Source organism: Nilaparvata lugens, chromosome 1 (genome assembly GCF_014356525.2).
Source record: "Nilaparvata lugens isolate BPH chromosome 1, ASM1435652v1, whole genome shotgun sequence".
In the NCBI taxonomy this organism is placed as follows: Eukaryota; Metazoa; Arthropoda; class Insecta; order Hemiptera; family Delphacidae; genus Nilaparvata; species Nilaparvata lugens.
In genome coordinates this window covers 49,569,601-49,595,641 of record NC_052504.1, presented here as the reverse complement: position 1 = coordinate 49,595,641, position 26,041 = coordinate 49,569,601, and the positions used below count along the sequence as shown (strand labels likewise).

At 32.7% G+C, this 26,041-nt stretch overlaps 1 protein-coding gene across 6 annotated transcripts in view; it reads right to left on the bottom strand.

Annotated features, from left to right (window-relative positions):
• Nucleotides 1–26,041, bottom strand: part of LOC111045125 (chloride channel protein 2) — a 94,846-nt gene that overhangs the window by 50,086 nt on the left and 18,719 nt on the right. The window contains exon 1 of one of the 6 annotated variants that reach the window (XM_039435693.1): nucleotides 13,493–13,665. The exons of 2 other annotated variants lie outside the window; for them this stretch is intronic. In XM_039435693.1, coding sequence (XP_039291627.1) covers nucleotides 13,493–13,588 — 96 coding nt within the window. In that variant the 5' untranslated portion in view covers nucleotides 13,589–13,665. Of the gene's footprint in view, nucleotides 1–6,937; nucleotides 6,983–7,770; nucleotides 8,025–13,492; nucleotides 13,666–26,041 lie in introns of those variants that run through there. 3 more of the 6 variants (XM_039435709.1, XM_039435731.1, XM_039435723.1) reach the window with 3 other exon arrangements.

Genomic DNA, 26,041 nt, shown 5'->3' with positions numbered 1-26,041 from the left:
TTCGATGTCCAGTTTTCGCCATTCATTTTCTTTTTAAATTTTATATCGAAATCATGTATCATACGACCACTTTTCCATTAAAAAAAATGAAATTGAATTCAAAATGGCGGATCCAAGATGGCAGACCAAAATTTTGTAGCAACAGAAAAGTTGGTTGTTAATTATTCGGATCCCTAAAAAATATACAGTCAAAATATATTTTCAAAAGAAATATTGATGTTTCCATAATTTTCACCAATCCTGTATGCCAGAATAGTTTCTGGATTTAGACTAATTAAAAACATAGAATACCAATAACTCCCATCTGCATTATTAATAACATCAATTTCAGCATTGAAAGAATCTATGTGATGAACACAATTAACAGAGAATTAAAGCAAATAAGATCATTAAAACATTTAAATAACACCGAGCTATCAGCTTATCCATGAATAAATCAGTTTGATATTATTCAAATGCTATAAGATATTAGGCAAGCATCATTAAGAAAGAATCACTTGACTTTGCTGTTGTGAAGGGTTATAGAGCACTTGACTGAGCACTCAATTTTGCCCTAATTTCTTACATGAGACCAACTAAAAATTGGTGTTACTGATTGAAAATCGATTTGAGAGTCGCATAGCAAGAATAGTGCACATTATTTGAGCAAAATTTGATTTCTTCCATGAAATGCTCTGCTTTTGGCCTTATTACGAGAGTTGAGGACATTCGACAATTCATCGTGAGGCGTGGAAATCTTGAACCGCTAATTTCAGCTTTACTTGATTTTTACTCTAATCAAATAGTATTGAAGTATTGAAACATCATGAAAATACTACTAGATATTTCTTCAACAATTTCAAGTTACCATACAAAAGTTTCACTGATTTGGATGTATGATCTTCTCTGGCTGTATAAGTTAGCCTGGACCTGATTTACGATTTTTTTCATTTTTATTACTAATGAATTATCATTTATTGTTCCAAATGCATCACAGTATAGAATAAATTTTCGCCCGAAATTATTTATTCAAATCTAAAAAACAGGCCAAATGACTTGAGATTTAATTGTCACTTTGATATGTCTATAATAGGTGGTTATTTTAATGTAACTGAATCGCTTCACCAGAGATCTCTACAGAGCACAATATTTAAGGCATATTCAGAATATTACAACAAGAAAAAGAAAAACATATAATAAAAATCTCTATTTTGAATAAATTAGTGTACAAAGATTGAAGTGTCCTTTTTTTTGCTTTTTCTTCTCCTACTTCTTTGTTTTTCCTCTCTTGTTTCGAATATGGAGCATCCAAACTGAGGATTGATATTGGTCCATCCATATATCAACCATACAAACTGAGGATTCAAATTGGTTGCCTATAGATTTGGCTGAGAATGAAGGGACGCAACACATGCATTTGGATGCATCGAGGCATCAAGGCATGGAGGCCGAATAAAAATGTAGTTTGACATTCACCTTGAATTGATAATAAAAGAGAGAGAGTCGTCTCTTTACATGCTAATTCATTGAACGACTGCAACGAATCGTACAAGCGATTGTCGATAACATACGAAGGCCTACTTCACACACTACGCTTATTCGCAATGTACGCTATAATCTACTAAATAAGTAAATAATGGGTTCTCTATGTACTATTCACTTTGATGATACACTTTAATCGCTGACAAATGAAAATTTATATGAAGAATATATGACCACAAGAGTTCATTCTCTCATTCAGTTGCAGTTGTCACATAAATATAATACAAAACATCGATTCAAAATTTCAACTTCACTGAGAAAGAAAACGATGATCAATGATAGTAATTTATAATTATAATGCTCATTGAACATGGAGGACAAACGTTTTGGCACAACTGCAAAGTAGGAGTTGTCTATGTGTAGAGACAAGTAGATTTGTGTGTTGACTGCAAGATGAAAATTAACAGGACTACAAATTATTTTAGTGACCACATATTTAAAAGAAAAGAGATTTCATCTGAGAAGTTTGTAATTACTTCGTAATGGACAAACGTCTCTTCTCGTTTCAATGTTCTTGAATATCGGATTGTTTGTTATGAGGGAAAACATGGATTTTGATGAGCAAAATAATGCAACTACGAGACTACGAGTAAAGCACTTGTACTGCACTTGAATAAATGTTACTGTCTAACTCCAATCCATATAACTAACTTCATATAACTACATTGTCTAACTTCAGAAGAAATCCAACATGGAGATTTAGAACAAGAATTAGGCCATGAATAAAATATTTTTTGATAATCTAAGGAGAGACAGAATTTTATTAAAGAGAATTGACCGGTTAAGTTATGCAGTAGTCAAGAGCTTATCAATTTATCTGGAGACTGTGTCTAATATGAATATTTTTTCGATAAGAAAGGTATTTTTTCATAAATACTTGGAAAATTGACTTTGGGAAAATTCCGACCACTTGAAGAATTCAATGAAAACAGTATTCATAATTAATATATCTTTCAATAATTCCCTTCAATATTTTAGTATGTTCCACAGCTTATTTATATGTTTACTCGAATAAGCTGTGGAACATACTAAAATATTGTAGGGAATTATCAAAGTTAAAAATGGTTCTCCGTGATGATAGTAGATCGTGATGGTAATCAGAATCAAGAATTTATCATTATAAATTGAATCAAGTCTAGAGAGTTCTAGAGTAATTATTGAGAACCAGTTCGTCATTAATCAAGAAATGGAAGACTGCAAATTATTATCTATAATTTTGGTAACTCGTTGGTCATTTCAAATATCGAAATTGAACACTCTATGTCACAGTCTCTCCAACAAAAACATGCAGAAACAACCGTTCATATGCTACAACAACAATAATAATAATAATATAATAATAATAATAATAATAATATAATAATAATAATAATAATAATAATAATAATAATAATAATAATAATAATAATAATAATAATAATAATAATATAATAATATAATAATAATAATAATAATAATAATGAAACCCAGATTACTCCAGTGGAAACCATTCTTAATAGTCACTATCGTAATCCTTTATTCCATTTTTCCAAGTACAGCATAATGCCATTTATCGATTTAGGATTATCTCGGCAATTGATCTCAAATGAAACTAAAGATCTCTTTTTCAACAGTATCTATCTAAATGATTTATAACATTTCTATCTCCAATACATCTCAATAATATTCATTCAGAATCTTCTCTCAACTAGGTACCTATATTTCCAATAAATTATTTTAAAATCTCAAGTAACTACTAATATGAAAGTGCTTTTTCGAATTAATTTGTGTATTTACGATGAATATAATCAATTTTCAGCAGTCAGAAGAAATTTTGACGAGCATTTAAAATCAATAAATTGCAGCTTTTATGGACAATGATTATGTAATCAGAAACCACCAAGGTTGTTTTAATTGTTCCTGAAGTAGTATAATCCTTATGGCATTCCAGTTTGTCACCATTCAACCGTAATCTTCTTTTCAATTAATATTGCTTCTCATCCAATCACAGCGAATCCAATCGATTCACCTGAGCCACGCTTCATCTAACACAGTGCCATGAAAACATTAGCCGCGCAAAAGAAAAGGAGAATAGATTGCCGAAGATTCAGCCAAGGACCACCCGAATTTAAAACCAAAAATATCCAGCAACAAAATAGAGGTGTTTACAGGTTCCCAGACAAAGCATGATTTTAGAACGAGCACAGTAATTAAATATCAACAGTAATTAAATAATATGAAATTAAAAAAAAATTTCTTCTTGATTTTTTTCCAATGTAATAGAAGGAACCTTCTTTCCAAACGCACGACCTATAGCATTTATTTAATATAAAAGTAGAAGAGTAAAATTCATTTCAATCTCTCTACATTTAAAAATGTTTTGCTTTGGCAGATTTAACAAGGATGAGTGGAGTACAATACTATCAAGTCCCAACTCACTCCTATGTAGTCCAGTCACTATATACATTGGAGCATGCAATATTTATATTGTGGTTCTGATTTTTTAATATATTATTTGGGTGCATAAGAGAAGTCCAGAACCAATTTCTTCATGCAAAATTTCCTTGTGCTAGATACAGGGTGGCCCAAAAACCTCGTATTTTCGGCTCATTTTTCAGTTTTCAGCTATTTCTGCCAAATCTCGTAATCGGACTGAAAAATTTGCTCTCGCCTTTTTTCTAGAATATAAAATTCAGAATAAAATGAGATCATTCGGAACTCTCTATCTCCAATGAGTACTGAGTTATGATTTTTCAAAAATGAGTGAAATTTGAAGAGAAAATAAATTTTTTATGAATTTTAGATTTTGATCAACAATTTTGATCCGATTGTTACCATTTAGATGTATAATTCAAAATCCCTCCGGGCGTATTTTTGTGCTCTACAATCTGAGATCAGGTAGAGCGCTGCATCTCATATAGATTTCCAGGTACACCTGACAACAATGCTCCTTGTATTGTGAAAAACACCTAATTTTCAGCTTCAACCATCATCACCAGCTACATAGTCTTCAAATTGATATTTCGTACAATGACATAAGTTCATAAGATTATGTTCTATGAGAATCACCCGATAGATGCACTTCATTTCATTATTTCCTAGTGAAGAGGCGCGCTTAAGGACACCTCAAGGATCAAAATTTCAAACACTTATAACTTTTGACACAATGCTCAGATTTCATCGTACTACATTCATTCTTCTCGGCTCGTCAAGGCGGTCCAAAATCATGCATCATAATTCAAATTCGGTCAAAAAGTGGAAAATTTATTGTTGGGTGTACTAAAGCCCATATTCCAATACACAAAAAATAGCCAATTTCTATATTCAAATCTGCATGTCTTTTGAAATACTTCTGATAAAATTTCCAAATCTAGTGAGGATGTGGAAATTGTCCCCCTCTACTCACTCCAATAAATAATACTTCTAATTCCAATACCATTCGAAAGTTCCAGAAGATTTCAAAAATGGCGATTTCAGTTTTTACGTTTTTTCCGTGATTTTAGTGTTGATCTAGAGTTTCTAAAACGAGTCTGATACGTCATAGAAACTCTCGATTGATTTCAAATTGTAGATAAATTCAACCTCTACGAGCTCAGTTGTCTAAAATCCATCTGAATAACTTTTCCTATCAAGGTACTGCCAAAACCGTTAATATGATGAAAATTTCTAAAATTTCCGGACTTTTTCCAACAATCAAATCTCACTCTACGAAAATATTTTTCCATGAATCGTTTACAGCATGTGAAAGAGGAAATTATATTGTACATTTCAAGATCAAGTAATGATTTTTATAGTAAGGGGCTACCGAGATACATAGTTTTGAATATAGAAATTGGCTATTTTTGTGTATTGGAATATGGGCTTTAGTACACTCAACAATAAATTTTCCACTTTTTGACCGAATTTGACTTATGATGCATGATTTTGGACCGCCTTGACGAGCCGAGAAGAATGAATGTAGTACGATGAAATCTGAGCATTGTGTCAAAAGTTATAAGTGTTTGAAATTTTGATCCTTGAGGTGTCCTTAAGCGCGCCTCTCCACTAGGAAATAATGAAATGAAGTGCATCTAACGGGTGATTCTCATAGAACATAATCTTATGAACTTATGTCATTGTACGAAATATCAATGTGAAGACTATGTAGTTGGTGATGATGGTTGAAGCTGAAAATTAGGTGTTTTTCACAATACAAGGAGCATTGTTGTCAGGTGTACCTGGAAATCTATATGAGATAAAGCTCTCTAAATGATCTCAGATTGTAGAGCGCAAAGATACGCCCAGAGGGATTTTGAATTGTACATCTAAATGGTAATAATCGGAAGATATAATGTTGATCAAAAACTAAAATTCATCAAAATTGATTTTTCTTCAAATTTCACTAATTTTTGAAAAATCATAACTCAGTACTCGTTGGAGATAGAGAGTTCCGAATGATCTCATTTTATTCAGAATTTCATATCCTAGAAAAAAAGCGGGAGCAAATTTTTCAGTCCGATTACGAGATTTGGCAGAAATAGCTGAAAACTGGAAAATGAGCCGAAAATACGAGGTTTTTGGGCCACTCTGTATCTAGCACAAGGAGTTTTGCATGAAGAAATTGGTTCTGGACTTCTCTTATGTACCCAAATAATATATTAAAAAATCAGAACTACAATATAAATTGCAAGCACCCCCCCTTTTTTATGTCTATATTGACTGGACTAATGAAGGAATTTCAATTCATTTAGAAATAAATTCTAGTTATTAAATTCTATTAAATTCTATTTGAGAATGTTAATTAATAAGTATGGATCGGTTTCCCATAATCCGATGTTTTGTTTCTCAAGCCAATTTTGTGGATCAATTATTACAAAATCTGTTAAAAAGGTCTGTAATGATTCAATAATCAATATGAAAATGAAATAGACTAATATAAAAGTATTCTATCATTACTACATTTTTTATAAGATAGCGAGTTGTCACAATATCTTAGAACTATTTTTACCAGAAAACTGTTCACTACAATAAAAACACGATAATGATTATTTGGAACACCCAGTTGTGAAGAGATAATTGATTTTAATCAATTTTATATAATTGCGATTGTCAAGGGGAAAACTTAAAGGAAAATTGACATTAGTCCTAAAAAAATGTTGTTTTGGAAAATATTGAGGTGGAACTGTGGTTTACCCAGTTTTTTCTGAAGAAATCTACATAGGCTACTACTTTGTCTGAATGATGATAAATTGTTGATAAACATTAACGAAAATTCTCTAATTGAGAAACCCCGTTCAAATATGAGACATATGTAATTTTTCTGAAATATTTTATCGAATCTGGACTGATATAAATTGAATATGTTATTGATATGGATTCGTGAGAGCCCACAAAATATATTCTACATTGAATATATCTAGTAAGAGACTACTATTGAGAAATGGAACTGTCAACCAACCTTAGGAGATAGGTTCACCCAAAACACCATTGTTATTTGAAAAATAACTCTCCCGCCAAAAATTCCGACGAAAATGAGCTAGCATTTCAAACGCGTATCGGAGAGCAAACTAAAGCAAAGCAATGCAGATTTGTCTATCGGGGACAAAACTGTTTCTGCCATATGGCTTTCTCAAAAAGCAAGAATAAATGCTATCAAAGTGAATGGGCCATAATTGAGGCGATATCCAATCTAATGAATGTCTGCACAGAGTTAGCCAGACTGTATGGCGAATTTTCAGAGATAAATTCAACTATAAAAACTACCAATCGAGATTCGTCTTTATCGCAAGAAATCAAACCACTAGACATTATTATGTATTAAAAGACTGATAGGATTATGACAATCTTGGTCAATGAATAGTCATGCATATTTCATCATAATCAAGATCATTATGATAATTAATAATACTATTAACTGAGAACAGTCATATAATGAGGTCATATAATAGTAGGATATAGATATGTAGCCTACAGACTTTGTTTATCAAAAGCGTGAAAAACAGTAAAAAGCACTTAGCAAAGCAAATAATTTTCAAAAGAGTTCAAATATTTGGCTTCAACAAGATCTCAAGATTTCTTTCTAAACTAAGTTACTCAGGAAGATGTCCTTTCATGTGATGATGAATTCTGATTTGGAACAGTACATCTATATCGACGACGCTTGTAGAGTAGATAATTCCAAATTCCATAGATGGATTGACAATTCAATTTCCCGGGAACCTTTATGAAAACTACATTCATTATGAAACATCAATACAGTATCGTTCTGATATGAGAAGAAAAGTTGCTTACCAAGCTTCCTTGATGCACAAGAGAACATCCATTTAAGAAATTAAGCTGCATGACAGTTTTGTGGTAACCCGAAGATTCAGATTTTGAAGAAATCTAATCGAACCAAAGGAAACTCAGAATGCACTACTATAGAAACTTTGTAACTAATCACAAACTACTTCAATTAGAATTATTGAATGGAACTAGAGAAATAATACTTGTGAATATTCGACTCACACAATGAGCAGGTTGAAGTGAACCAGATGACAACGATTGTTATATTGAGCGCAATCCAACATACCTGAAACAAACGCAAAGTAATGAGTTTACAAATAAAGTGATGATGTTAGTATAAGCAATGTATTTTTCCATGAGAAACTATGGTCATCAATTATTATATTATTGAATAGAAAGTTTCAACTGTTTAGTTGATATTTAAATCTCATGATAATTAGGCTAGTGACCTCATTATGAACAGTGTAAAAACGTGAGAGAAAAAGTGATGGAGATAATCAAGTCAATTCCAATAATTAATATGGATTTCGCGCTATAATGGAAATCGTTTTAACGAAAAGGTAACATAGCGCATAAAGGGGCGAGAAATGAGAGCTAATGTTCGTTAAAATTACTGTAGATTCTCAACAATTCAATTCACTCAAAAAACATCATCAAATTCGGAAATTGGCTCTGCCCTCCTCGTATTTGAATTTCAACAGAATAATATTGTTTTATCTGGTCTCGATATGATTGATATTTGAATTCATTGCAATAATAATATTTCATGTTCATCTGTTGTCATCAACAATATGAATAATTTCATATTATAGAAGATGTTAAAGTGTAAATTTTTCCCTCAGAGCACAGATGATAACTCCACTTATCAACGTATTGTTCGATTGGGATGTTCGATGGAAGACAGGTGTACTGCAAGAAAATTTACATAATCATAATTCTACGGGAAAACATTGTTTTTTTTTTCAAAATTCAAAGATGTTCGCTCAAGGCATGTAGAGAGGAAACAAGAGCTGTGAGTAGCAAGGTTATATGGTAATTCATACCCATATCTTTTTACAGTACTACAAACCAATTTCTATCAAGAATTGCAATCATATTTGAACAGGGCAAGTATGGAGTGAGTGGACTATATTTACGATGTTTTAAGGGTTTTGCCAAAGGATATCAAGCAGATGGAATATAAGCCAAGTGGTAAGTAAATTATCATTGTTTGGTTCGATGTAACACATTACGTTCAATATCTCAATTTTGCTAGTAAGTCTTACTTATTATTTTTTCAAGTACGTATTTCTTTATTGAAAGCACAGAATGTTATGTATTACGTAATGGAGATCCATGTTCATGCTAGTGATTTTCTTCGAACAACATCTTAGCAACGAGATTGTGTTATTCAGCGACTGAAGATTGTTTCTACCCTCCAGCAAATCCGTTTTAATTTTGCTAACAAGTAATTCCCGCTTGGAAACCAGCAATCTTCTAAGTTATAGAATTTTTACAACGTGCAGAACATTTGCCTGAGAGCGAGGACCTTACTATCTTCAAGGTTGTTCGAAGATTTGTTTTTTTTCTAGTTTTCATCACTGACACGCAGGAAGATGCGGCAATTGTTTGGTGGTGGGCATTGACTTTGAGATGTAAGCTCAGTATTGATGGAGACCCGAGCTTCTTGGACACGCTACATTTGCTCCGCCGGTTTTTATAGTATACATTATCCCTTTCAAATATTCTATTATTCTTTATAAGAGAGGAAGAAGAATCTTCCATCCATCACACTATGATGACACATGCCATCTTCAAACATGTTTTTCAAAAAGCCGATTCTGTTCATGTGGGTTTCTCCCCTACTTACAAGCACGTGAATAGAATTTAAAATGCAAAATACAGCTATTTTCCAGAGAAATTATCAATCATAATCATTGAGGATTATTATGAGGATTATCATGAGGATTATTCTTAAAATGAAACATAAGAATAATTTAAGGCTACTCATAGAGTCCGATTAAATAGTTAAGTGCTTATGCTACTCCTGTTCTAATCATTTTGCAGCCTACACATGAAAGTTGGCTTACAAATAGCCGATTACTCAACTGAAAACTACACCATAGAAGCATATACCTCTCTCTACAATTTACAGTCTTCATCATCCTTCATATTACAATTACCCATGCATAAGCTTGAAGATCATGAGAGCATCAACCTTGAGAAAAAGTCACACAAAATTTGTTATTCATATCTGATTTAATTTGATGCAAAATTATTAAAACACTATTCCTAATGAATTCAATCATGTAGTATGAGGTATATAATAAATGAATAAAGAACAAAAAATGGGTTCAAGTTTATGTTGTACCACTTGTAATAAAGGCTGCAGCAACTGCAATATTTCAGCTTTCGATATACGTCAAAGGAATGGACAACAATCACATTGATGATCCATTCATACACAAAACATCGCATCAAAAGGTGTCTCTGAAGGCTGTCAAGGAAATTTATTCCTCGTCATAGATGCAGCTATCAGAAGACACAATTTGATCGACATTTACATTATCAGAATTCTAAATAATTTCCACCAATTACAGCTGCATTAGCATATTGAAAAATTTCACTGCAATTTACGCAACCAGAATTTGCAACAGATTCAAGCATTCAGACGACCACGTATTTGCTAAAAATATCAATGAAGAATAAATTGACAAATTATTCTATGTTGGCAACTTGCATTTATGTTGTATCTACGAGATCAATTAAATCCCCATTGGATCAATGGCGTTATTAGCTTTGACTAATGAATCCATTATTTCAAGTTTTATACACATATTTTTACTTTACTTATAAAGTTATTCTACTTGTGAATCCTTATAAATCCTGGATATCATAAGTTTTCATAAATTTATTGTTTAATATTGATAGACTCGCAACTTCACCATGACAACAATCATAACACGAAATTGCAAATTTGTCAAATCTAAGCGTGATTTCATTGATTTCAATACAGCTATTTTCCATACATTACGACATTTTTTAGAACCGCATTAATTACATTGAATGCGATTTTTCAATAAATAAGATTCAAGCTTCACATGAAACAACTTTAAATAGAAAGGATTTTATACGACTGGATGTTCAAAAGAGGTTCTACACGCGGTGCCTACCTCCTTAAGCTTTATTCACATTGGGCTTGGACAGAAAATAATAAGTTTCTATAGAAACATGGGAACTTAGATTTATTGCCGATACCATAACGAAAAAACAATTTGTCGATTTGTCGAAAAAAGCTCAAACATAAATCTGAATCATAGTAGAGTTGGCCAAGCAATCAATCACTCGTCTCATGACAAACTCACATCTCAGCCTCAATGATTTCAACAATAAAGCTAACAATAGTCTTGACTCTTGACTGTAGACGAAATTTAAAGCAAGTTTGAGACAGCTGACAATAGCGCGCTCGGCCAAAAATGAATTGGAGACAATTCGATTCTGTGCTAAAACAGGCGAGACGACGAAAAAAAGAATTCAAGTTTCAGTTGTTCTTTTATGTGTTCAGTCTGACCCTGTTTGTGTTATTCGGCATCTAACTCAAAACATTCGCGGTCTATTTTAGATCAAGATAAATCCAGACTGGCAAAAGGCGTCAATTGTGGTTGTTGTGGGCACTTGATCATCTGCTACACACATTTCGGAAATTGGAGATGAATGAAATCGTCAGAGTGCTTAGACATTGTACTTTGCAGAATAAACACCACTGCATAGTGTATAGTTTGAAGTCTAAACTGGACTTATACTGGTGTTACGAACCTACACACTTCACAGTGATAAACTGTTATGGTTATTGATGAGCGACGGATTGGTTCGTTCTTGATTGGATAAAATAAACAATAGAATTTTCAAGTGTTTTCAGCTTATTTACCTCTCAAAATTTGAAATCTACTGATAATCTACTTTTCTTTTTGAATAAATTTTCAAAATTAAATAACATTTGGACATAACGGTAAACTTTATTTTGACTATTCATGCAAATAAATCCCGAAATGAAAGATTTCTCCACCAAAACACTTAATAAACAAAACATGAACATTTAGGACTGGTTTTTCTTTTCATATAGATATTGGATTAGTTTTTCTTTTCATATAGATATTGGATTAGTTTGTCTTATCGGACAGTTGAAAATAAATTGATAAATAATAGTTACATGCAACTTCAATGAGAAAATATTTTTACAATATTTGAACATCTATATTTAAATTGAGATTTAATCCTACACTGTATACCTCCAATATTAGAGCTATGATCTGGTAATGAAATCTCATCAACTGAAAAAATCTCTAATCTCTCAAAATACAGGACCTATAATTGAAAACACAGAGTCTGGTGGTGCTGAGGGAAAATTGTAGACCAATCACAAACGAGTTAGAATTCAGACACGCCTCCTCATTCCTCATTAGTCGACAATTCAAGCCTGACGCCAAGTTCCGAGTTTTGCTACAAGATGGCAGTAGATCCTGGGTCATATTCTTATTCTCTCAATTTATTTTTATTCTTCTCTAAACTATATAACAGACGTTCCTGGACCTTCTCCTCAACTAGAACTTTGGAAGTTCAATTTGAAACTATTTCTAGTTTCAAAATCTCTACCTTAAGTTTGCGGAAATTCATTCCCACATCATAGCAATTTTGGATACGCAATCCCTCAAGCCAATAATTCATACTGTTCTCAGGTCTCACTGAGGAAATGATAATGATTGCCTCAATCATAATGTCTGGAAGGCTGAAAGATTATCTCTATTTTTAATTGGGATAAACTCATATCAATAAATTGAATAATAATGAATGAATTAATTATTAAAACGAATTCAGGTCACACAAAAGAAAGGAAGATTATTTGAAATTCACAATTCATATGTTTGGCTAAAAGTAAACAATTCAACTCCAAGTCAGACAATTCCACAGACGAGAAAGAAGCACATCATTTAAGAAAACCAATAACACAAACTCCTCAAAGCTAAGCTATAAACTTTTCAATAAAATGATTTAATCTATGTTGTAGAGCTCTAAAAAAGTTTTAAGTACAGGTAACACCAACATAATTGGAAATTTTGGCAGAAATGCAGTTTGTTAACACTATTAGCCGAAGATAATACAGCATTTGCAATCAATCATCATCATTTGCAATAATCATCAGGCAGAAAATTTCACACATTCAAAATTACTATAAAATCGCAATGACCAAAATATGTATTGTTTTGAATATTAAAGAAATCACTTTTCAGCATTAAAATAATATAATTATGTCAGTTTTAAAAATACTATGCGATATCAATTAGTCCTATACCAAAACCCCATTGTGGACAAAATTAGTCGAATAACACTTCCAAGGCTTTCAAGATGTACAATAAAGCAGAGTATCAAAAATATATCTCAGAAAGAGAAAACAAAGAACGAGCGCATAAACTTACAAAGGAAATAATCTTTGATTAGAATGAGAAAAGGGTACAGAAAAGCGAAGAAAACGCATCACACACAAACTTAACAAGCATTTATTAGAACAGTATAATATTGAAGCATGTTCTGTTTGGATAATCAATATTTACATTGTTTTTAAAATATTGATTACAACGAAGGCAACAACAAAATATACAAATTGAAGCAAATCATTATTTTTGTATTTTCTATAGAATATTGATTAACGAGGGCCACGAACATCCAGAAAAACACAAATTGAAGCAAACACCTCTTCCAGCTCCATGATGTCGACTTGGATTTGGTCGGGACATTGTGGAGACAACGAGCTCTCTCCGGACGGTTCGCATTGGTCACTGATTTGCATGTTGAGCCCAACTATCTCACCCGACTGGCAAATACACACTACATTATTATTGTGGCTCTGCTCTGCACAGGCGAGGAGAATCGCTTGGTGACAAGCCAAATCTGCCCGGTGGTTCTAGGCCTAGGCCTACCTTAATGCTCCGCCAACTTCGGTGTAAAGCGCCAATTTTCTTTCTGCGACAGAAAAACACCCGCTTAAAATTCCCCCACCCCTATTACAGTAATCCCTTCAAGGCTCCCTCTTCCTTCATTTGGCACCCCCCTCACCCACAACCATGGTAGAACAAAGTGGTTTCCATTTCTTTTCCTCGACTGAGACCGCACGTCAGTAGACAACTGCCATAGTGAGATTCACTTTCAACTGGCAGCATTCCTTATGAATAATATCATCGATGCTTTCCATCCAACCAATGTTGACAGTCTAAAGTGAATTTCACCAAACCAAATTTCGGACGCTCGTTTACAGTGTAAATCACTTTGGCCCACACAGCACAGCCAGTCAACGAAAACACAAGTTACGACCCGTAAAAACAAGAATCCAGTAGTAAATTTGAGCGCGATTCTCTTCGAAAAGAGCTTTCATTCCACTATTATTTCAGTCTTGAAGTGTCTGAAGCACTCAGTTCCCGCCAAAAAGATTGGCGGACTGTAGTGCGAGTAAACTCTCTGAATAGAATCGAAAAAAAATCTTATATGAGATTAGAATCCTGGTTCCATAATTGCAGTAGAATTGTATATTACTTGATTTAGAAATATTGTATTTGACTGGATTAGGAGTTAGTGAAGTGAAGTATGAATTACAATAGTGAATAGAATAGATTAATTTTAACTCACATACTTATAAGAAATTTGGAACCGCTTTCTAAGCCGAACCTTCAAGCATTGATAAGTTTTAGATGGTGTTCAGAAAAGGGGTTTATAAGCTGGCTATAGTCTTCCCCCAATAAAGAATATTTTCATTCATTTATTGAAATTCCAATTTAATTCAGTACCCTTTTTTGAATTATTTTTATTTCTAAATTTTTATTTCTATTTATGTGATTATTATTGTACATTTTTCTATAAACAAATTGAGCACGTGTAATATAGCATATATAAAATAAAGCAGCACGTATTAAAGACTAAATAGTGGAAATCAAAATAGAATACAACAGGCTATACAGACTACCAGTACAATAATCGTTAGTGAAGTTGAGCAACCGGTTGCGTGCAAAAATAATCGGAACTACCAATGACCTTGAAAGGGGAATCCCGTGCCCTACAATCACCTCTTGGACCAAATCATTCACTGATGGCGCATAGTTGTTGAAAAAAGGACTAAATTGAGCTACGAGACATAATAAAACTTGAGCCAATAATTCATGCGTTCAGCTTTTAAAGGTGAGAAATAATACATCAAATAGGGATTGTAAAATATATGAATATTCCCCACAGTTCATATATAGTTACACAGTATTAATGACAATTTCTACTTTAGAAATTTTTGATTTTGAAATAGTGTATTAAGTTATGTTTTGAATCTTTTGTACTCGCGCGAATTTATCAATGAATATTTCTATTCTATTTATTTTTGCTAAACATGTTATTCTGTTACTAAGGTTGTCGATTTATTTCACAATATTTCACAGTGTAAACCAATGTACCTAGAATCTAGAATCTAAAACCTAGGTTATCATTACACACATTTAAACCCACATTAATCAGCAGTATTCACGTTTCTTGAGTGCTGACAATTCTAGGTACCTTGGTGTAAACTATCTTTCTTTCATTTCTAAGCTACTTTCATTGAATTGTGTATAGGTGTAATGTAAATAATTTTTAATAGGTTTGATAGAGAATGTACACGTGATACAGTAAAGTATTTAATTATTCATTATTTTCTCATTTCTATTCGTAATAGTTAACGGTAACAGCAATATAATAATAATATCTTTGCTCCTTCCAAATTTCCTTTCAAACGATTTAAATCATCAACAAAGTTTGATTTTTAATTTTTGTGACTTTATTATATCATCGACAACAAATATTATTACTTCATCAAAAATTTCTCATCGAAAGAAATTAATTGTAGGTCACTCAAACGTTGGATTAATCCTAGAAATTTCATATCGCTACAGAGTTTTAACTCAATGCTTTACCAAAATTACAATTGACCTGCTTATTATTGTACACATTTGATTGAATGTTAGATATGCAATAAAATAATAAATTATAAACATTTTCCCATCCGAATGGCCTATTGTTTGATAACCTAGGTTATCATTACACACATTCAAACCCGCATTAATCAGCAGTATTCACGTTTCTTGAGTGCTGACTCTTCTATCTCTATTTTCATCTATTTCGGAAATTTTTCGACATGAAAAAATTCATGTTAAAACTTCAATTCTAGAAAAATTTCATTTTAAAAGAATTTCAAGGAGTTTGAAGTCAAATCCAAGTTCCTTCGCTGACTTCTCATCTACTATTTTCTTTTTCTATTAATTTAGGCTCTTGGATGACGGAAGCTTCTCCCTCAACTAACAAGAATTTCTCTCAAGTTTGAAGCAAAACTCGAGAATCTTGAATTGTGAAGACACTGGCTGTCTCGTCTCCTAGATCTCTTCCATAACAAATTAATGTATATCTTTCAATTCAACAAAAAGGTTATATGAATTGATAGCTCTCACGAGGTGTTAGAAATCAAACCAAGAGGTGCTATTTTAAAATATTGAGAACAATTTTTTCTGATTCCATGGAAATTCCAGCCTTGTAGTTCGCCACACCACTTGAAAGCTATTGAAAATATTCTGAACGTAGAACAAAGTATGACCTCCATGGTCCATCAGTTCAAACAATTCCGCATTTCTATACTATTTGTATTTTTTAAGATAATTGTTGTCGAATCAAGTTCAGTAGTTCATTAGTTCTTTGCTGATCTTTTCCCTGTCTTTCAATCCGAGGATTAAGCGTACAAATAGCACATAAGGAAGACAAATTTTCTGAGGAAAATGCCCAATGCCCTAGGTTTTCTGTGAGCCATAGGTTTGTCAATCAATCAACTATTCAATTATCAATCAAGTAACTCAGTCAATTTCAAGCAACTATTAAGCCTTGCGCGCATGATTGCGAATCGCATGACGGCGACGGGAGCGGGATTAGTTTTTAGATGGATCAAATTAGTCGCCGTCGACGTGCACAACGCTTTACTCGTATTTTGAAAGTTTTCCAACAAATGCAGTCAGTATAAGAGAACATTGAAGTTGAAAATTGGATTATATGAATCGAAAAGTAATAATTAAATAAATTATTAAAATAATAATAATGAATTTATTGTTTTTTAAATAGATTCTAGCAGTAGAATAAGAATAGATTAGATTATTAATATGAAATAAATGTGATGGAATTTAACTTGAAAACCCGCCAATCTCTTTAATTCATTATTCATTCATTTTCTTATTTGCCACAGGCTAAACATCATCAAACATTGAAAATAGTCAAGGACATCCAACATAAAAATATAACATTCATATTCAGACTTAAGAGTGGCCTCCCTGCTTATGTGCATTCGTCCAAGTCTGTTTTCTTGCTGACAATGCAAATTTCTTGTAAAAAAATAGATGAGCTTCAGTTGACTGGTGATGCTATTCTCGTGAAGTGACCACCTGGCGCAGAGCAAATGAGTTAGAGGTTAATTTAAGAATCTTGTTAAAATGTTATTTAACCCTACAACTGGCGGTTGTTTTTGTCTGAACTGGCAAGCCGAATTCGGCATGTTTGCAGAGGTTCATTTGAATAATTGTAGGAATACATCCAAAGCACATAAGATAATGTATCATGCATCATTTCTCTCAGAAAATCCCAGATAATAATTATATGTGGAAATAGAACTCACCAAAAAAATAATTTCATGTCATATGATCCAATATCCGAAATTTGAAATATAAGTATTTTTCACTGAACACTACACAGATTTCAGAATACCTAAAATACTCCTTAGGGCCACCCAATAAGGAAAAGCAGCCTTTTTCCTTTTCCAATAAGGAAAAGCAGCGGACCCAATATTGAACCCTAGGGAGCTCCTCCCACATGACAAAGTTTAGATCTGAATTTTACTATTTTTACTGAACCCTTTGCACCCTCTATCTCCACAATTCAGCTCCTTCCACTCAAATATAATCTTATCAGAGATAGGCATTTTCTATGGATCTCATAGTAAAAAAGCGTCCTTAGAATAAGAATCTCATGGTTCAAGCTGTCAAATGCCAAATACAGAGAACCCCAGTACTTTGTGACACGATCTAGGGATGGATAAATATCAATTATTATGAAGTACTCCTGAGTATCAACAGTTAACTTCTTTGGCTGAAATCTATACTTGACACCTTGAAAAGAGATTGTTTCCTTGAAATGTGCAAACAGAATGTCATAGATTCCTCTCTCTCAAATTTTTACTACGAAATTGGTTTAGCTATTGGTCTATAATTACTAACTTCCTTTCGAGAGCCTTTTTTATAAACTGGTTTGGGTTAAATAAATTTAAAACAAGATGGGAATGATCCAGAGGTAAGTGACTCATTCAGTAACTGGGTCACAGGACCACTGACACAGTGAAAGAATTCCCTCAGTACCTATCCTTGATGTCATCAACGCCACTTGGTAATTTTCTTCTTCAACCTAACAGCCATGAACATAACCTCCCGTTCAGTGGAGGCTCAACTGGAGGCTCATAAATAGCTTGAAAAACTGCTCAATAAAAATAAAAAGTTCAACATAATAACATAATCTTTCTACAGTATCTTTCATAGCAACGAAAAATATTTAATACCAATTTGGCTGTGAAAGAAAGTCAAGAAACGGATCACTTTTCATTTCCAGTCTCTGAGATGATAAGGAGTGCAATGATATATGGGCCATCCATATGATCACATAATTGATATTGTACTACAATTACAATACATATTACTTATTGTACTAGTTGTAAAATACTATAGCATAACACGAATCTTTAAGCAATGTAAAATACGTGGAATATTATAAACAAGTATTTACTAATACTGAACAATGACTATTACTTACAGTACTTCTTGTGGAATACTATTCAAAATACGAGTCTTTGAAGGATGTGAAATATTATGAGGAATACTAACACAAGTATTTAGTAATAAATATCATGAGTCCTTGAACAATGTAAAGTGTAAAAATTACACCAGGTAATGTAGTAGATAATTAATTTGGAGCAAATAAATGTTGAAGTATATTGAATCGGCACCTGCATATCATGCGGTGCTTGAATTCAGACACGTACTTTTTGCAAGGAGAGGTCACATTAGCAATTGCAGTCATGTATTTAAATTGCGAGTAGTGTCGGCGGTGTAGCAATTTGAAGATTGAACGTCCTAAATGTCAGCCTATCAGACAGACCTATCACCGACAATAATTATTTACAGATAAAAAGAAATCTATCACGCAATCAGGTCGAGGAGTTTTGCATTTTCTGTAATCTTTTCACGCGCCATTTTTATTACGACTATTAAACTGCTTCCATCTCAGGCAAGTTGCCTATGGTGCATATTAACATGTGATACAGTACTGCAGACTCGATTGCCAAATAATTTAGTGTGTTTTCATGATGATAGAACTCCTGAAACCGGCTACTTCAAAAGCTGCTTAATAAAAATAAAAAGTTCAACATAATAACGTACGGTATTTATAAAGTCTGTAACTTTTATAGCAACGGAAAATATTTAATACCAATTTGGTCATGCAAGAAAGTAAGAAACTAGTGTCATTTCCAAACTATTATGTTATAATCGTGAAAGTGTTATGTTTGATGTTGAAATCGGCATTTAGACTTCATACAAGTTTAAACGAAACTGGATCAGCTATTGGTTTAAATTCTGAATTCAACACATTATAATGAATGAGACTATATTATTTGATGTTATATTGGATTAAATTAAAATTTGAAGTCTCCTTCTTGGGAGACTAGCAGGGGCTCTAGACTATCTTTGAAAAAAATAATGAACCTTTTAACCTCCTTCTCATTCACATGGTGTGGATCTTAGTTAGGCAACCCGCAACACAAGACTCACTATTCAATCCTATGATAAATTCGATGAAGAATGAAATTCACAATTTATAGCTAGTCCAGGCAACAGATGCTCAAAAAAAGGTATAGAGGGAAAAGTTTGGAACAAAACTTTAAAAAATGTACTGAACGTTGGGTTGTAGAGAATTCAATTATCTTCAATTTGATGTATTATACTAACATTCTATACTTTCCATCAATTGTTACAGCAGCTTCAGTGTTGAGTGTGAAATTCTCAATGAAGCAACAAGTGTCAACTTGTCGTTACTCCAACTTTAGCACAGGGGTTAGGGATGAGGATTTCCGATATGCTCAGCTCCTAACTGGTCTTAATGAAAGAGTCAAAAATTGTGTTTCAGATATTGTCCAAATTACATTGTTAAATGATCTATTGTTTTAAAACTAATGATTTCACACTCAACACTGAAGCTGCTATAACAATTGATGGAAAGTATAAAATGTTAGAATAATACATCAAATTGATGAGAATTGAATTCTCTACAACCCAACGTTCAGTACTTTTTTTGATGCATTATTGTTGTTGAGTAATAAGTTGCAAAAAGTTGGGAAAAAACTGTTTTTTCAAATATTTTACACTTTTGAAAGTGAATATCTCGAGAACTAAAGGAGATATAACAAAACTCTACTGAACAAAACTTGTAGGAAATTTATCCAGCTTCATTTTTGCTTTGTTAGTCATGTCACTGAAATGCATTGTTCCCAAGATACATGCGTGTAATCCAGAAATGAAAAACGCAACTTTTAAACCACCCTCATCCCTTAAGCACAAGGGTCAGGGATGAAGACTTTTGATAAGTTCACCTACCAAGTAGTCCAAACAAAGTAAAATATTGTGCTCCAAACATTCCCTCCAAATTCCCTGTCAATTGATCTATTGTTGTTAAACTGAAGATATTACACTCAACACTATAACGGCTGCAACAATCGTAGGGAGATGCGTAAAATAATGAAATAATACATGAAATTGAAGAGAATATGATGCTCTATGAGCTCATGATTTGCAAGGATTTTTTCAATCAATCGTTAAAAAGTTATAAGGCCAAAAAGATTAAAAATCGGAGCCGGAAGGGGTTTTCTTCAAAATGTGACATCTTCGAGAGCTCATACCTAGAAAACTATGAGAGATATGGAAAAATGTTACAGATAAAACTTGTAGGCTAATTTGTAAGCTTTAATTTTGTATTCAACAAAAATTTCCGAAATACGCTATTGTTCGAGATATGTGCAAAAAAACAAAATATGGTATTTTCAAACCACCCCACCCCCTTAGCACAGGGGATAGGAGTGAGGACTTTTGATATGTTTACTCCCTTACTATCCTTAAAGGAGCTGTGGGGTCAAAAATTGTGTTCCAAACTTTTCCCTCTACAATCTTTTGTTAACTAGACAAAACATCTGTTTTGAAATCTTGAAACGGAAAACTGATACCAATATTTTTTTACACTCGAATTACCCCTTGCAATTATTGTTAACCATCAATAACTTTCTAACCAAAATTTATTCAGGTTTTCAGTTTCAGTTCAGGATGGAAAGAGTTTTGTGGTGAATATTATTGCAGAATGATAAATAAATAATTTTATTATCATAGTAAGGTATATAGTGTGAGTGTGCCACACCGGATCTCTTCTCATTGGAATTACAAATGAGTTTGTGGAAGTAAATGATCGAATGATAGATTTAATTATTTTGCTATTGGACCATATTGTAGAATTATTCGGTCATCAGCAACGTCAGTAAAATATTCATAACAAAGAGTCTGAATAATTTTTTATTGACTCTGGCAACCTATTATAGACCTTTGTTCATAAGACGTGATGGGACTTCTGTACTTTGGTTAATCGTGTACGTTGGGAATCAAGTTGTTGTCTGGCGGGTGTCATATGAATGAATCATACCTCCTATGCCTAGGAACTTGGTTGATATTTCTCCAACGGATTGCTGAGCCTGAGAGTCAGCTTGATGCTTTAAGCTACAAATAAGAGTTTGAGTCTTATTGTCATTCATGGAGAGACCGTTAGAGGTAGATCTTTGAATATTATGATTATATTATATTATACTTTTAATAATATTATTAATATAGATTATGGGAAATTTCACTACATTGAAAACACTTCTTCATCCTTTCTGATACATCTCGAGATCTCTCCGGTCCATAGGGAGGTCTTGTAATTATTTTATTTTATTTCAGTGAATGAAGCTTTCTTTTAAATGAATGAGGATTATGATAGAGATTATTTGATGAATATCCAAGTGATGATAAAAATACTATATACTATCAAAAGATAGTAATGAGAAAAATCTAAAGATGTGATAATCAATTGAAGTTAGGGGAAATTGAGGAACGCCTAAGGAACTACTGATAAAGTTGATTTGAGAGTTCAATAGCATCACAATCTTCAATTACCTTTCTGTAGATATTCCTTTCTGTAGATTACCTGTCTGTAGATATTTCTGATAGAATTGTCGTAAATTTCAATATATCAATCGAGAATCCTGTTATAATATTTAATCATTTCATCTATTTTACGTTCAATTAAATTGATGACTCGATATTTTGTAGAATTGAATATCATTTGAAAATAATCAAAATGGAACAAATCACGATTTTCACACCGATTGTCAGTTTTTAAATGTTTTTCTACAGTAATTGATTAATTTTAGTTATTGCTGGAGGGGCCTATATTGGATGAAAATTAGAAACACTGAGAGAAGTCACAATCATAAAATTATAAAACAGCCAAGAAATAATAAAACAACCACGACAACTCTTTTGAACAGAATTCCAACAGGATAACACTGGATAGCTTAGACTTGTCATCCAATATCAAATTCAAATTATTTGATTTATTAGTAGTGATGGTTAATCCTATCGACACCAATTAGGAAAGAAATGTTATCAAAGACGGTCCACGATTATTGTAATATTGATAAAGTAGGTCTTCAAAACGATAAAATAGGAACCCATTATTCTCCTAGTTCAATCTCAATGAGATATACAGAGACCTAGTTTCTAGTCCTAGTTGAAGAAAAATATTCAATTCCATATTCATACTATATAGAAATATATTTAAATTGCAATAGTCTTGAATTTGAAAAATATTTTTTTAGATCCTGATCGATTAAAAAAGCATTTCACAATCACTGAGAAAATATATTTTTTTACATAAATTTTATCTGCGATTCGGCATTTTGTTACTGGATACCGAAAAATATTTTGGAATGAGAATTTTCGATATTTATAATAAGATATTATTACATTACCTTCCTCCCTCGAGCAGGTGACATTTCAACTAAAATTCAGTTATTTTTTGTTGGAACGAAAATTTTGAATATAATGCAAACTCCACTTATAGTTAGCTGTATTATCCTACTGAAACCGCATATACTTGACTGAGAAGTTTTCCTTTTTAATAGAATAAAAAATAAATTATTTGCGCGTGTGTCAAGTTTTCATGCAAGGAATGTCACATGTAGTGAGATAGTCCTCATGTTCTCAGAATTTATTTCACAAAGAATTACTTGTGAGCATGGAATGCTCATGACTAGTTGGCGCGAAGCTGGAATTTAATGAGGAAATTCAGCTGCTAACTGCTATATCACTAGTCTCATGACAATTTGTTTGACATTAGTTGGTGACATTATAAAAATGAAGCATAGTTTATTAATCGTCACTAATTGACACAGGGGACTAATCAATTATCAGGTTACTTGAATTTTCCTCAAATATTAGACATAAATTTTGAGCTTTCAATGCAAGGCAGCAAACGCATCATGAAATGATGGGAGACGGTCACAAAAATCGTGCATGGATTTGTAAACCAAATAATAACTAATGTCTGAAACAACAACAAAGACGTGAAAAAATGAATGTTCGGAAAAATCATTGACACAGATCAAATTTTAAGAGGATACAAAATGAAGACATTGATATTCTCTACAAACTGTGCTCTAACCAGTTATGATAGTGATCATCGAAGAAAGCAATGTCTTATTATCTAAAAATTAATGTAATGGATATATAATTTGAAAATCATATTCAATTTTCCGAATATGGGGGCCAAATCCCAAATGGCTAAATGATCATTTACTTCGGTATGATTCATGGGGGTTGTTGATGGACCATTATCATTGCCATTTTTTAGTACCTAGTATTTTGTCTGCTATGGTTGTCACATTCTAGAATACTTTATAAGATATTTTCAAGCTTTTATTGAAAATTTGTGGGACACACAGACTTAATAATCTCGCGATTCACAGCAGTTTCGAATTGGGTTTTAAATCTAGCTTTTGAACAGCTTTAAAAATCATGCCCAACGACAGTTCAGTTTCTGATGCACCAGAAACCCGATATCTGACATAATAAGTAAAATATAAAAATTTAAAGTAGCGATTTGTTGAAGGTTGATCCCTAATTTGAGCTAATATACCCAAAAATATATTATTATACACTCCAGTTATATACTATAACTATACACCAATCATACAATCACAATCTACAATCATTCAGTCTACAATCGAGCAGATACGAAAGAACGTGGGGGATGGGATGGAACAAATCTCAACCAATGGAATTCGCACACTACATTTCTATTCATTTCTGGAATTGGAAGAAAAAAAGGCCTACTTAATGAAAAAATGATTCAATAAGATATGATAGATTAATTATAACATACTTCATTGAGCACCCAAATTTGCTACACAGTAATCAATCAGATAAATAATAATAATAAATCCTTAAAAAATCTGTCATGTTTGTGGGTCAAAATTAACGCAAGAAGTCTAATGATGTTCGCGTGATGTAGAACCAGATTCTCATCTCACATACCATACAGGAAACAGTCAACACAAACTTGTTAATCGTTATAATTAACACTGACACTTTCCTGTTGATGACGTAAGGAAGAAGATGATAATTATTGGGAGCCAAAATGTCTAGAACAATATTCTACAGGTCCTGCAAATCGATCTGCGAATTTTTTTCCAAGAAAAGTAAGTATGTGGGACCACCGGCAGTATTTTTTGATTGGGGAAACCGAATTAGATGATAACTAGTTCTACTAGAGTTCTCAGAAATGAAACAAGATTTTTAATACTAGAAGAACTGTTTTCTACATTCACTTGACTTGGATTTATCATGATTATATTTGCTCTGAAACTGTTGAGTTGTTGCCACTGAACCAAGATTCAAAACATCTCGGATCCTACAAGAATTGGAATACGATTATATTACAAATATGTTGAATTGATTGAACTTGTGCATTGAAACCGCACAGGAGAGTACATCTTAATTTGTTCAAATACACAAGTTGTTCGAATACGCTAGCCCTTCTACCGTTCTCAGAAATCAAACACGCCCTTCCAGTGATTTCCTGATTTGTATGATAATCCAGTAAAAGATTCAGGATTAGAGTATCAGTATACTAAGAATTTGATGATTCAGAAGTAAAATTCTATGTAAGTTACAGCTAATAACAATACCAATACCAATGATGGCCATAAGGGAGGAAAACGAGAAGAAGACAACTATTCCCAATAATTAGTAGTGACATAATTTGGGCAACACACCTCTCATCTCATAGAACAATGAAAAAACGGCAGAGAAAATCACAGCCTCCAGAAAGGGAGGATATGATTTGTTTGCTGGTGATGCCAGAAGACTATGACGTGTATCTGTATTTACTGTTTCGAATGTAGGTTTTCATATCCATATGATGTAACTTATTCACAACCAATATATATTACTATAGTGAATATCTTTCACTATAGTTTCTTAAAAATTTTGAGTCAAAGAAAGACCAGATTTTTTGAGAAACAAAATAAAAACAATTTGTGTGTACTCACATTTCATTTGTTGCCTCAATCCAATCACTCGTATATTCGAAGAGGGCAATTTTTTCAAAATCGCAACTCAACTACAGAACGTGTGTGTTGTTACATTCCAGGACGATTATATCAAGATAATGAATTATTATAGAAATGTCAGAATACTCTCTCACTTCAACTCAAACTACAAAAATTCAAATTTGAATCACAAAATGAGTACAACCTTCCCTTTATGAACCGAAATTTGACAACAAACTTTGATTATGAGTGCAGTATTTAATTGGCACTTTTCAACAACAATTCGGAACGTATGATGCGGAATGCACAATGCACTCGCCCCACCGTCTTTTAGTGCACTTCCTGTTTTTATTGCGCAATCATCATCGGTGTGACCGCACTTATTGTTTTTCACCAGTGTCCATTCATAACATTCTAGAAATTCCAACACTAGAAAATGATCCCATACATTTTTTGATACTACAGCAGTAAAAATATGTAATGATTATTATGAATGGAATTTGCATTGGGAACCTGGATCAT